Source organism: Amphibalanus amphitrite, unplaced genomic scaffold, assembly GCF_019059575.1.
Source record: "Amphibalanus amphitrite isolate SeventyFive unplaced genomic scaffold, NRLGWU_Aamphi_draft 000027F_arrow, whole genome shotgun sequence".
Classification (NCBI taxonomy): domain Eukaryota; kingdom Metazoa; phylum Arthropoda; class Thecostraca; order Balanomorpha; family Balanidae; genus Amphibalanus; species Amphibalanus amphitrite.
Window position 1 is genome coordinate 369,950 of NW_024881523.1, and position 14,838 is coordinate 384,787.

General features: G+C 55.3%; 1 protein-coding gene across 5 annotated transcripts in view; it reads left to right on the forward strand.

Moving 5' to 3' along the window:
• Positions 1 to 14,838, forward strand: part of LOC122364123 (microtubule-associated serine/threonine-protein kinase 3-like) — a 118,326-nt gene that overhangs the window by 38,010 nt on the left and 65,478 nt on the right. For 4 of the 5 annotated variants that reach the window (XM_043334229.1, XM_043334252.1, XM_043334243.1 and 1 more), the window contains one exon: positions 7,685 to 7,931. In XM_043334229.1, the coding sequence (XP_043190164.1) occupies positions 7,685 to 7,931 (247 nt within the window). Of the gene's footprint in view, positions 1 to 1,392; positions 1,797 to 7,684; positions 7,932 to 14,838 lie in introns of those variants that run through there. The other variant, XM_043334238.1, reaches the window with a different exon arrangement.

The window sequence follows — 14,838 nt, forward strand, 5'->3', positions numbered from 1 at the left end:
AAGACACAAGCGAATAATCCCTTTAGTCGTTTCCGTTAAGGAGTTTCTGTGATGTGGTGTCATGGTTTTCTTTTTGGCCAGAAACCGTTACTGTAAATTGGAAGAAGTCCCTCTGCAGGTAAGATGACTGAGTTTTAGTTGGCTTGCAATCTTCCGGCGCCTCGGCAGTGATGCCGCCATACCCATAGCTCCGGACATCAGAGGTCATATCCTTTTTGACTGTGGGTCTCATGTCATCATGAGGGCAATGATGAGTTGAAAAAGGTTGACCTAACCCAGGTCAACTTCCGCAGCCCGCACGGAGTCGGTCTCCGTCGACCAGCTGGGTAGTTATGCAAACAATAGTCGTGACGCACCCGACATTTACCAAGTCACCAGAACTGTCGTGGGGTGGTAGTTCATACCTGGTATCATCGATTCTAGACCTGAGCTGCAGCGTCAAACTTGTTTTTCGAGTTCGTGTTGCTGTGTTTTGGTATCAACAGCCATTATTATATCGATTCGGTCATCAAAGCATCAAAGCAGGGCATCCAACCCTATACTAACAAAAGTGCAAGAACGTCTGAACCCATCTGCCTGCCTGGCTGTCACCGTCTCACAGTTTGGAGCGTCGGTCCCACGCTGGCCGGGCTCACTGTCACCGGTGCGATTTTGGCAAACAAACCGCTCCGCCCGCGACTGTGACCCGGGCAGTCGTCCTAAAAATATGCACCGCGTTCTTCTGGGGGCAGGCTGGCGGCCGGGTGGGGCCGGGACGGGACGGGACGGGGAAGGAGGGAGGGAGTCTGTGGCGACCCGCTCCCCGCCGTCAGGGTATTTGGGTCGGCTTTGTTTGGTCACAGGTCGCCGGGGTGGGTCCGGCTGTTGGTCAGCTGTGGATGGGGCGCTATGATGGTCGTGAGCGTGACGTTCTATGGCGCACGTGCTGAGTACGTGTGCCGCTGACCCCTCCCTCCGGGCGTTCTGGGCTACTGAGTCCAAGCACCCAGCCCCGAGCCCACATTGCCGCGCTAACAACGTCAGGTAACAGGCGTTCGCTCGTTTATACGAGCACTAGTGGCAACCCCATTGAGGTGGATGGCGCGGCGCCGCCTGAAGGACCGCTGGGCCGGCCGTTTATTTTCCACCAGCTCTGTTTGCTGAATGTCACTGGGTGGTGTGCGGGCGGTGGTCGGCTGGGAACGGCTCGCTGTGCGTGCGTGCGCGCCGTGGTGGTGCGCCGCCGCACCTGGCGTGTGCCCACGGTCACTGGAGGTCGGCGCGGCGAGCGGTGACGGTCGACGGGCGCTCGGAGCAGGTCGGGTGCCGGTGCTATTCTGCCGTGCACGCCGCCGGGAGAGCAGAGAGCTGGGCAGAGCGCGGAGCGCCAGACGGCCCGGCGCTGCAGCCGTCAGTCGTGTTCAGACGGCCGTGCCGCGCGCGCGCCGCCGATTTGGCGCGGACGGTGGTGGCGCGAACGTGATGTGGGAGAGGCGGCGGAGGCGAGGCTCGACTGCCGCGCGCGTCAGTGGTGTTCTTTGTGTGTCCTGCGGAGGTGATCGACCCGCGCCATGTCAGCCCGGCAGCACCACTCGCTGTCGGTGCCCGTGGAGCGGCCTCCTCGGGCCGTATCCGCCCCGTTCTCGCCGGCCAGACGTCGTAAAACGAACCTGGTTAGCCGCGGCCCGGAGGAGGTGGCGGCCCGGTGTCGGCTGTGTCGGGGCCGATGGTCGGCACCTCACTCCCGTCGCTCGCCGGGTCGACTCTCCGTGTCCAGTGACGATGTGCTCGATGAAGAGCCGTTCGAGCTCGTCTGGGTGAGTTGGGAGCTGTGAGAGCTCGTCTGGGTGAGGTTAGACCTGTAAGGGTTGATTTGGGCTAGTTTTGGGTCTGCCAGAGCTGGTATGTGGGAGTTTTGGGTCAGTCAGAGCTCGTATGTTGGAGTTTTGGTCTGTACGAGCTCGTCCGAGTAAGCTGGAGCTGTGTAAGAGTTCGTCGGGTTGAGATGAGAGTCAGCCAGGCAGCCAGACGAACCAGAGTTCGTCTGAGTGTGCTGAGAGTCGTTTGATCGTATCTGATTGAGTTTGGAGCGGTTAGTGATCGTCTGAGTGAGTTGAGGGCTGTTAAAACCAGTCTGGCTGTGCTGAGAGCTCTTATAGCTCGTCTGGTTCAACCGATATCTTGGTTTATTGGGACACTGGCACGCCAGCATAGTCGCCGTTGGCCAGGCCAACATTTCAGTGACCGTTCGGTGGCTGTTACGCCTTTGCAATTCCGTCACTGTCTCTCAGACCGCTCTATGTGGTTCCATACCGACCACGCGGGTGAGCCCCGTGCTCACCACCGTCCCGTTAACTCTTGCCGTGATGCCAGCGGCACACGCGGCACATTGCGGTGAAAAACACGGCTCGTCGCTGGCCCTGGCCACGAGGTCGGGACGAGCGCGCCGGCCAGAGGGGCGTGCGAGCGGGCGGCGCGGCCTTCGCCTCTCGGGCAGGGGTCGGCGCCAGCCGGGCCGCCCGTCGGGTTTTCTGGGACATCACCTCACAGTGCCATGGCCGTGCAGGAGGTCTGACGTCATCAGCGGTTTTGCCGTCTGATCCTCTCCGTCTGTGGTCCCGGCAGGACGTGGGGGAGGGGTGAGTCACAGTGCGGTCCGGGGACCGCGCGAGGTCTCCTGGAGACTGGTCCGTGGAGTGAGTCACACTGCAGACCAACTGATCGCGGTCCGCGCGCGGTCTTCTGGAGGCTGGTCCGTGGAGTGAGTCACATCCACAGACCAACAGACCGGAGGGCGGCGCCAGACCACCCCCTGGAGGCTGCGCCGCCGCAGGATGCCGCACCCTGGCTCCATCCGGCCTGCAGCACAAGATTGGGACGACATTAGCGGCTGAGCCTGACGCGATTCGCCGGCGGCCACTTTCTCTCGGTCTGTGGGCGCGTCGTTAGGCCGAGGGCTTACAGACGGACGCCTCCGGCTGCGGCCGCTCCCTGGGTATCTGGGCGTGAGATGAGGTCGGTGCAGAGCTGCCGCAGCCCGCCAGACGCCGCGGGCAGCGATTGGCAAAGATTGGGAGTGTGCCATTGGCAAGGCATGAAATCGGTGAAAAGCATGCACGCATTGGTTAAACTTTTCCTTTTAATTACACACACTTCATGAAATATTAAGCATAACATTTTAGATTTTAACAGTCCAGAAAAATGAATAAAAACAAAATATTTTTACATCAAATATGATTAGAGCACGACGTCCAAAGTGGTAAATTTGTGCAGCCCGTCCATCCAAGTTGGAACGACACATAAAGCCAGCCATCCCAGCTCTGGGAGAGCTATGGCCTACCGCTTCAGCCAAAGAGAGCTGGGGTCACCTCAAGGCGTGCTCTCTGCAATATGTTCCAATAGCATTCAATCCTTGCAGTGATTTTGTGCAATAAAGCGCCGGCTCACATTTGCGGTGATTTCCCGTGACTTTTAAAATTTGTCCTGCGCTCTCATATGTGCCGGTGTGAGATTTCACGATCGACTATTTGTTCCAATAGCGCTGTAGGTGGTCGACGCTATGGGCCGTCGACTCGACATCTCAATTGAGACAGGCTGTCGGGCCTTCCACCCACTGTCAGGCCGCTTTATTTGCTGTCAAACTGGTCCAACCTGTGCTGGCTGTTCCACATGTCGTCGATGTTGCCGTTACACCGGCTGGTGGGCTGTTCCACAATCTGTCGCACCGTTTGACGACCTGCTGTCGATGCCGCTCCCTCCGCTGAAGGGCCGTTCTCTCAGCTGTCACACCGTTCCCCATCGGCTGCAGGAGCACTCCACGATCTTCGTGACTGCGCCGGGGCGGCGGCTGCTGCTGACAGTGTGATTGGCCTGAGATGGTTTGGGTCAGTGGGCCGCCAATGGGCGTCTGGTGTCTGCTGCGAAGAGTCTGATCAGGTAGCCTGGTATTGGCCTGCCGCACATCCTTTGCGACCTGTATGGCCTGCCTGCAGGATTTGGTCCGTCTGCAGTCTGACCGGACCAGTTCGCAGTCTGCAACAGCAGACTGTCCCACTCCCCAGCACCTGTCTGCGTTGTGACCGGACCAGTCTTCCGTCTATGGCTCAATCGGCCGTGCCGGATGCCGGCTTGCAGTTGTCCCTCCTTCAGTCGTATTTCCAGTCTGGCTGATAGTGGTTGCTCCGTCCGCAGTCTGTAAATACCGACAGGTAGTGACTGCTCCGACGTCTCCATCTGCCCGGTGCCTCACTACCGGCCGGCTGCAGGTCCGAGCGATGGCGCAATCGGGCGTCCTTCGGGTGGGCGTGGCCCGCGCCCGGGCGCCTCAGTCAGCAACCGCTGGGGGCAGCGTGGAGCGCCGCCGAGCGAGCGAGCACAGGGCCGGTGCGGCCCGGCGCCGCGTCATCTCAGCACCCCAACTCAACACAGAGAGACACAGGGCCGCCGAGCGAGCACAAGGTCCGGCGCCTCGTCACCTCAGCTTCCCAGCACACATAGCCTGGATGACACCTGGGACTGCCCTCTGCGCAGTGTCTCTGAGCTGGCGGCGGCCGTCCGGTCTGCGACTGGTCTGTGGTCGGGACGGGGAGGGGTAGTCGCACCTCAGTGCCTCGCTGCCTCGCTGCAAGGGCGGGGGGAGGGGTAGTACAAGATAATGTGGCGATTGTGATTGGAATGTAAACAAGACAGTTGGACCGGTGTGACGGGCTGCGGAATGTAATTATTTGCAACTATGTTGCAACTATGTAGGTAGGTATGGTGTCCCAATAGCTGGATGACGAGGTGTCTAAAATATGCTAGATGACCTGATGTCAAGGTTTTGTCGGATGACGTGTCGTCGTGTCAGTGCGGCATGACGTCATTGTAGGCTGACGTCAGTTTAACCTCACGTCGGATTCTGACCAGATGATCCTACGCCGGCTGCTACCCTCACACGGTATAGCTGCTGGTGACACAGCAACTAGGCGCTGTGGGTTCCGCTGTCTCCACCCAATCTTTACACCACATCACCTACTCAAACAAGCGTCCCACTTGAGTCTACGTGGTTACAATTCCGACCTACCCGGCCTCCTTGCTCAGCGGTGCCGATGTGAGACGCACTGGCGCCGCCGTCGGAGCCGAACCGGTCGACCGCAGGCGGCGCGGCGGGCCGGTCGGCTCACCCAACCCGTCCGCCGGTGGAGCTAGGCGCACTGTGGGAACGGAGTAGTGGTGTCAATCGGAACTTGAATCTTCCGAATTCCGATTTTGTCCAATGTCCAATTCGGAATTCGGTTGGACAATGGCAACAGGCTTTGGACAACTTTGGACAACCGCTTGCTACACCTCAACATTTTTAAAAAGTAGTCGTGTTTAACATTGATTGGCTGTTAGAAAGCTCAGCTTTCGATATGATTAACACTTTTGAGCTTGTAACGGTACATCAAAAGCAAATTAAATAACAGTGTTGAGTGTAAACTATTGCGTAGGTGTCGGACATCTTTGGACAAATGGCTGGCTTGGACATTTTTGGACGGACAACCGACGCAAGCATTGGACATTGGACGGACTTTGGACATACCTTTTCTGAAATTGACACCACTAGAACGGAGACAGGTACCGAGCCGCTCAGCAGGGCGCCGCGCGGCTGAGCTCGTCTCCAGATCGAGCTGGGGCGGCCCTCCCCAATGGGCGTCCCCAGTAAAAGCGGTCGACCGACATACCGGGCTCGTTGGGCTGTACCGCCCGATCGGCGCGGCGGCCCGTTACCCAGACCATGGCGGTGTGCGCCTTATGATGGGGCCATGAGAAGGCGACTGGGCGGTGCGCTTGAATGGAAATAAGGTCAGAACGGGTTCTGTGTGTGCGTGTCTCTGTCGGCAGAACGGGGCGGCCCTTCCACGTCACGCCAGAGACCGCAACCCATGGCGAAACCGGGCGGCTGCTGCCGATTAGCCGGAACAGATGGGTGCTGCGGTTCGATGAATCATGACTCCGCTCCCCGTTACCCAGATAAATCGGAAGATTATTCAGTCTGATAAGCATATTTTGTTACCACAATGTCTGTATGTGGACAGTGGCATTGTTTTGATTCCGACTTTTAAGGCTTACTGTGTCATTATTTTGCGATCTGTCACAGTTTTACTGAGTATTTCAAGAGACACAAGGCAGCAAAACAAGGTAATCAGACAGATGAGGTGACGAAACGTCGTACCGTCTGCATCTCAGAGAGACAGACTTGCTAGCAGCGACTTTTTATTAATGTCGTATGCTCCAGATTTCGACCGAATTCGTGGCGACTTGACGACTTGACGTGCAAACATGCTGATGATGTTGCCTCTCAACAGTGATAAGATTTCCACGCATCCAAAACCAACTCGTCATCATCGATTATTTTGTCCAACAGCTTCTGCTGTCTTACATAGTTGAAGCTACACCCACTCGATCCATTCATCTGAGTGATTCACCCGATGACCCGCTGACCTAATCTGTGTCGTCACGAGTGTCTGTGCTGAGTGTGATCTAACGGCGATCTGATACTGCATTACTACAGTTCGTGTGTACTGTATCACGTCTGACGCCGCACCACTGGCTGTATGCCTGTGTATGTATAAACCAGGGATGCGGAGCCGGAGCCGGAGTCGGAGCCGGAGCCGCCGGAGCCGGCATATTTTGCCCGGAGCCGGAGCCGGAGCCGGAGCCGTGAAACAATATAGCCCGGAGCCGGAGCCGGAGCCGGAGCCGCCAAAAAAGGGGGCGACTCCGGCTCCTTTTTATTTTTTGAAGAGGAAAAAATAATTGACCTAGTTCGGTTTGACAGTACAAGGCAGTAAAACATATCGTACTATTGTCTCAATATAAGTGCCCAGGCGACCTGTAGTTTTGATGCGGTGCATACCCTCACCCTCGCCACAATGCGAGTGGGGGTGGCGCTGGCTGGGAGGAGGGGTGCACTCGGCCCGAGTTGTGGCGAGGGTAAGGGTATTCACCGCATCAAAACTACAGATCGCCTGGGCCCTTATCTTGAGACCAATAGTACGTCATGGGCCATCAAGTGAATGAAAAAGCCGAATATCCCCAGTATCCCACAGTACGCAATCAACTTCCTGTCTGCTCCTCCCCCCCCCCCTCACGTCTACTGCATCCCCAGAACATGAGGACCGGTCATCAGGTGACCGCCATTGTTTTGAAGCCAGTGCAGTGGACTGCGACTCCCAGCACCGTCTCTTCCCACCCCCACCCCCACCCCCCAATGCCGCCGAGATGGGTGTCAGCTTACGATGGTTCAGTGAACTCCGATTCGCGGCGACTGCGTTTCCAATGCCATCGCTTCCTAGTCCTTTGTTCTGCCAGTTCTCTCCGAGGTGCGTTTGCGCGGGGACGCGGTGAGCCGGTCATGGCAAGAGTAGGTAACGCGTATAACCAAGCCAATTTTTCTTCCACCCGTATTTAATTGATTGCATAGGGGATGTACTGAGTCGGAGCCGGAGCCGCCGGAGCCGGAGCCGCCGGAGCCGAACCATGTTACTCGGAGCCGGAGCCGGAGCCGGAGCCGCCATAACATTTCACCCGGAGCCGGAGCCGGAGCCGGAGCCGATTTTTTTCTCCGGAGCCGGAGCCGGAGCCGGAGCCGTTTGAAATTTCCACGGCTCCGCATCCCTGGTATAAACCACTGTCTGAGGTCCGACTGACCGTGCTGACCGCGCTGTCTGCCCCTCTGTTGCAGACCGGGGTGGGCGGCGCGTCGGGCGGCGGCGGCAGCGGCAGCGGCAGTCTGTCCGTGTCGCCAGCGACGACCGGGCCGCCGCCGCTGCTCAGTCGCCGCTCGGTGGACGAGTCGGCCATGGCGTGTGGCCACCGGCGGCCGCTGGTCCGGCACAGCTCGGACGACACGCGCCGGAGACGGGAGAGTTTCGCGGCCGGCGGGCCGGCGCACAGCTCGGCCAGTTCGATCGGCCTCGGCCACGGCTCAGGTGAGACTGGCAGGCAAAGCTCTGTATAGTTAAACAGCGCCGCCGTCTGCTCCCGATCACCCTTACCGTCACTGTAATGTCTTCTGCTGTAACTACATCTCGAACATCGATGACCTCTGAAGTCGGGCGCCCCAAAATCACAAATCACCATTCCTCTCATACAGCTTCTGGCAGCTTTCCAGATAAAACTTCACTGTCAGCTCCCGGTCCACCCACCCGGAGCTTATGTATGCCTCACTGATATAGTGACATTCTGACATGCCTGCTTGGACGCGCGGTCGCTTTGATTCTAACAGAGGTCGATGATCACCGTATTACCAAGCATGGTTGTAATGCTCTCTAGTTCAAATCCCGCCCCATAAAAGGATGGTTGTAATTCTATTGATAGCTCAATCTTGTCCCGTAAATGTATGGTCTCACTCTCATCTCACAAGCATAATCCCGTACCTTTAGTATGGGCGTCGCCCCACCAAGCATGGCCGCCGTCCCCCTCGACGGTCGAGGCAGCCGCTCGCCCCCCGACGCTACCGCTCTGTGGCACAGCGCCACCGGGGCCAGTGTTGACGCAGGGACCACTCGACTCGCCGATCCTTATCTAATCCCACCGGAGAGGCGGCTTGGCGACCGGCCGGGCCGGCGCGGCGCCGAGCGAGCGGTGGGAGAATCGGCGTGCCCCGGGGGCCGAGTGCTGTGAAGGGACGCCCCCGTCAGCTCTCACCCTGAGATTATACCCATTACACGTAGACAGTTGCGGTCGTTTAACAGCACGTGCCGCCGAAAGGGCAGGATTTGAGTGGCCGCACCCGCGCTGCGAGCTGGCGGTACAAGGACGCACGTTTGCGGAAACCGTCAAGGATGGATGGGGTGCTGGGTCAGGGCTGGGACGAGTGCCGCTCGCTCGGTCGGCCCGGCAGACTGTCGGCCGCCGGCCGGGCTGAGTCGGTGTGATGCTATGCTGACGGCGGCTCGGTGTCGGGTTTCGGGTGTTTTGTCCAGGTCAAGGAGCCCGCTGTCCACTGTCCGCCGCCTACGTCGCCTTGACCTATCGGTGGACAGTGGACAGGGCCGCCTGCAGGACGCGTGCTCTGCTGTTCGTCACAGCGAGGCAGTTCGTCACGGTCACTACAGACGGTCCTTCAGAGTCACTACTACAGTACAAACCGTCTGCAACAGTCGCAATGCTCTACACAGATAATCCTACTCTGTAGGTTATAGTCACAGACGGTCTGGTGTAACCAAGGACAGTCTGGCACAGCTTCTGATGGTCCGCTGTCGCAAAAACACCGACAGTCGACACCGTCTCAAACAATATCTCACAGATACGGACTTCGGCATCGTTACAGACCAATGGCAACAGACAGTCATATGGTCAGCTATATACCGTCCGTTAGTTAGATACACAGAAGGTCCATATCCTCAAATAACCTGTCACGTCCAGAGACGATCTGTAAATGTAGCATACATTTCTCGCACGCGTCGCTGCCGTTGCTACCAGCGATCTGTCAGCGATCTGATGATGAGTTCTGCGCAGGAACCCACCTCGCTGGAAACATTCTGCTGAGAGTGGCAGTCTGTGACAGGCTGCCCTGAGTGCTGAACGAGCTCCCAGCCACCGGGCGTCGGGAGCTGACACCTCGGGCGCAGCGCAGCCGCCGCCTCATTTCTATGAATTATAACTACTTCTATGAATGAGTGGCTAAAGGCAATCACTCAGGCGCCACTCTGAGTCGTAGATGGTCGTTCGAATTACACGGCCTTGGCCGTCTTATTCGGTCCGAGATCCAGGGCAGGGTTGCGCATTTTGTCGGCATCTAAAGAACCATGGGATGGCCAAGGGATGGTAGAAGACTGATCCAGTGATCCAGGTGGGGCGGCGCGATTCGTCGGGAGCGGAACCGTAGTGCGCACATGCCTTGCCCTGTCTTATCTTGTCATTCTTTAAAGCTTTTCCGGGCTACATTATCCCCGGTCAGGGTTTATGGGTGCGTCGAATGCAAGGTCATTTGCAGACTGACATCATCGAGGGCATTAGATGCATTATGATTTATCGTAAGCACCATAAATGCAATGTCTATGTATGCTATCCAAACGGCTGCATCAGTAGATGTCAGGGCATATTTTAAGGATTTTTCACTGCGTCCCAAAGGTGGCATAGGGCACACGCTTTGATCGGAAAGGGCACATTGCAAGCGAAATAGTATATAATGCAAGTGAGATAATCTACAGATACATTGTGTACTGTGCTGGTGGAGGGGCACTGCAAGCGGGATATTGGGAGCAGGCTGTGATTGCTTTTGGCCAGTCTCGAAATTCGCCCAGTCGTAGTGCGTTCTTTATTCGCATTCAAAGGGCGGACCGGCGATTTAATGACATTTACATTGTTGTTAGTCACTCGTTTTCCTGAACGGCGTTGGGCGTGTTTGACCTCCCTTGACGCACCAAATTGTACCTATGCTTAGAGAATAAAAATGAATATGCACATGATTAAAATGTGATACATACGTCTCTTCATGCGTTTTTCACCCTTATCAATCGATTCAAAATAGATATAAATATGTGAAAATGATCAATAACATGGCAGAAATGTAAAACTTTTATTGTAACTATTATTTTAAAAACTATTATTTTATTGTTTTATTGTATTTCTGCCATGTTATTGATCATTTTCACATATTTATATCTATTCATCATGGCAAAAAGCACCATCTCACATATTAAAAGATTCAAAATAGAGGTTGACTTGCCAATTTGCATTGAAGATACTATGTGTTTGAAATAATTAGATGACGTAAGGTCAAACAGTACCCACCTAAGTTGTGACAAGAAATCATCGGATTTTAAAGCTACATAAAAAATCCATCATAGATTAATGCTTTGGATGAACGGATGCTTTGGATGCTTCGGATTTCGCTTCCTTACTGCCTATCATGTAATATAACCCAAACTTTTCCCAATGGAAGTTCCTTTGTTTAATTATTATGCCCAGAAATGTGTCGATTTTGTGCCATTTCCGGGGGCTTTGGGGGGGGGAGCATGGCCCCGTGGCCCCCTCTGGCCCTCTATATCCTCCTATGGCCAGACGGCCATGACGGCCCTGATCTGACCGTATGCCATCAAACGTCAAACTTCGCAATGATGCGATATTTTTTTTCGGAAAACGTGCCGGTATCTCAAAAACTATTATAGCTAGGAGGGCGCAATCGATAGGAGAAAAGCAATCGATATATCTTGAACAGCTCTTTCGTCAATATTTCGTCAGAATTGAGTTCAGATCAACGGTTAAGGCTCCATAGACAAAAACGGGTAAAATTACAATTTTTGTCAATATAGGTTTCATGAAAAGCTTTTGAACTAAAAAAAAGGTAGAGAATTTTCGTTTGCACGATCGTTCTTCTCTCATTTTTACCTCGGAATGTCAAGGTCAGAACTTGACCTCACATTAAGGTCATTTCGTGACCAAGATAGATCATGTCGCATATCAGTCGATGCGTTTCGATGAGGTACCTCAAAACAATGATACAATCCACTGTGCATGCAAAAGCCCTGTAGGGCCGGATTTTGGGCCAGGCTCTGGGCCTGCGGGCTCCAACTTGACATCTCTAAACAGGACTTTAGGGAAGGGCAGGACACAGAGTCTGAGCCCTAAGGACAGGGCAGGCACAGGCCATGAAGCTAAGATAAGACGGATACTTGAGGGCTGGGTAGGATGCAGGGTCCGAGGGCAAGGCAAGGCGCGGGTCTGAGGCTCATCATTACACAAGGCCGGAGAGTAGTGCAAGACACAGGACCTTAGAACACCTGATGATCAACACACCTGATGGCAGGGCAACACGCAGGATCTTAGAGGTGTGGATGCTTGGATTATTTTGCATCGTATACCCAGTCCAAGTCTCAAATGTAACAATTTGCGTGCAAAATTTAGCAAGCACATGTAGGATTATGTATTGGGCTATTGCAAACAAATTTACCACCCTTAGATTAGCTTATTCTGAAACCGGTTTTTCGATGTTACCTAGCTAGGTAGTTTGGTGCAAGAGGCCAGTACCTAGAAATAGCAAGAAATAGTACCTAAAGGTAGAGCAAGACATAAGACACAGGTATGGCACAAGGCCCGAAACACCGCCCACGTCTTGTCATACCTTCGGGCCCCGAAGGTATGACAAGACGTGGGCGGTGTTTCACGGACGCTGCTATTAAATTCCGCGAGCTGACGTCATACTTGTGGTAGTGTTTGAGCAATGGGCCTGTTGATGTCTCCATGGAAACCCAATTTGACACGTGTAATAGCAGCGTGCTGCTAGTGCTATCACCGGTGAAACAGGGCCAGGGTATGGGGCCTGTGGGCAGGGCAAGGCTCAGGGCATGAAGGCAGAACAAAGCACGGGTTCTGAGGACAGGTAAGGGCACGGGGCATGAGGACGGGAAACGGCACGGGACCTGAGGGCGGGAGACACCACAGGGCCTGATGACAGGGCAGGGCACAGCGCCTGAGAGCGGGCATGGGACACGAGATCTTAGGGCAATGCAGAATACAGGGCTTGAGGGCAGAGTATGACACAGTGTTTGATGGCATGGGACGGCACAAGGCCTGACGACAGGGCAGAGCACAGCAACTTAGGGCGAGGCAGGGCACGGGCCTGAGGGCGATACCACGCATAAGGCTTAATGACAGAATAGGGCACAGGGTCTAAGGGCAGGGCAATGCACATGAGGCCTGGAAGCATAACATGACAGGACAGGGCCTGAGGCAGGGCAAGGCATTAGGCTCGAGGATGGGCGCGGGGCCGGGGCATGAGGACATGGGAAGGCACAAGGCCTGATGGCAGGGCAGGGCACAGTACCTGAAGACAAGGCAGCGGCACGGGGTCTGATGGCAGGACGTGTCACAAGGCTTGAGGGCAGAGAAGGGCAGGGGCCCCAAACTAGGGTAGGGCAGGGCACGGGGCCAAAAGACGGGAAGGCAGCGCATCAAATTTCCAGGCAGAATATATAAAGTATCGTGTTTGAGGGCAGGGCAGAGCGGGGCACAGGGCCTGAAGAAACGGCAGGGCAAGGTACAAGACCTAAGGACAGGGCACTGGGCAGGGCACATATCCTAGGGGTATAGTAGGGAAGAACATAATAAGGTGTATGACCAAGGGTAGGGCAGGGCACAAGGACTGGAGAGGGCATGTATGTGCTTAGGTACATAGTAAATCAGGGCACAAAGCAATCGGAAAGCCTACATCTTTTACACAGTAAAAGACCGAGGCATGTTACTTATTTTTGCTCGCACTTTTCGGCTGAAACCGTGGCATTTCAGTGTGGGACGCAGTGGTCCAAATTTTGCGAGGGCTACGTCCCAAAGGCAGGGGGCTGCGTCCCAAAATGGGACGCAGTCAGTATGTTAAAATATGCCCTGGTAGATGTGACCCAATCAGACGTGCTGAGAAGGATCGCTCGGGCGACTCTGCACCGGCGTGACAGGAGCGCCAATCGGACCAGTTCCGATGAAGTCACTGTGTCGCGAACTGATCGAGATGCAGGGGCGCATCAGTTGCTTCGGCGGAAAAGGGCGGTCTGTTGTTGGCGCACGACCCAGTGTGCTATCATTAGATGCGTCTGATGTCGAGACACAGCGTAGATGCTGTTTATTTATAGTTGTGTGGTGATACGGAAAAATGCTAGGACGACCACCGGTCGTAATGAAAAAGATAAGTTTCTGTGATGGTTCTTGGGACTGTCTCCCGACCGTCTTCTAACCATCCCTTGGCGATATCTTAGCTGGATACAGTTGAGCCATTCCCGGTTTGACTGGATAACAGAGCCAGGCTCTCTACCGGCTGGCGCTTTGGGTGGTGGCTCCGGGTTTAGCATGATCGGCGGAAGGTAGTATGTAGCTGATGTAACTCTGCCCTGGTGTCCCTCTCCTCAGTGAGCTGGTATACGCCTGCTACCTCTAGTAGCTGTGGCCGGCTTCCTGAGATTGACCGGCTCCTGATAGCTACGATAGACAATAGACAGGCGACCTCTGAAAATTGTGGCAGATCGATTTTTCAGCTGGGAAGAACAGACCAAGTCCTTCGACAAGCTGGGGTTTACCCGGTCTCTGTTGACTGTGATATAACACTAACCCGGCCGTTTCGTTTATTTATGCATCGCCAAAGTCAATGTGTGGCGGTTCCGCATAGTGATCAACGCGTCGTTCTCAAAAGTTATGTTACGCTGGATAGCTTGTGCTGCAACTTGGCGATTTCGCAGTTTACAGAGCATCTCACGTCAAATGATGCATCCTATAGTGTAAACATCCACACTGCATCTCGCTCCATAGCGCTGCGGTTGGATGGCATTAGTCGGGAGCCGTGGGATGGTTGTTTGCTGGGCTTGGCGTGGTCCCTGAGTGGTCCTATTTCACCAGGGACTGAGCTACGGTACGACGCACGAGCTGGCGCGGTCCTGTTCGGCAGTCGACGCTGCGTCAAAATCAGGGCTGCTGGCATTTGGCCACTGCTGGGCGACGTCTCGGGTCCGTGGAGCTTTGGGCTGGTGGTGGGCCTGACTGGCTCCGCCGTCAGTGGACGGTCATGGCCAGTACTCTGGTCGGTCACAGTCCGCACTCCGGGCAATGATGACCCAGACTCCAGCCGCTGAGACTCCGACCGGTGACGACCCCGACTCTGTACGGTCGCGGTCCGAACTGAACGGTCTTGGCCCGGACCTCGGTAGCTCTGACCGGCGGCGGACCGATGCTGTGGCGGAGCCTCTCGTCTCGCATGCGTGTCGGCCTTGCATGATTTAGTGAAAGTAGTCGGCTCAATATTCGAACGACGTGAAAGTACACGATTACTGGCGTGTCTGACAGACCGCGTCAAAGCGCTGCTACGCTCTTTATGTGAGCCGTCGGATAAACTTAACTAGCTCTCTGTCT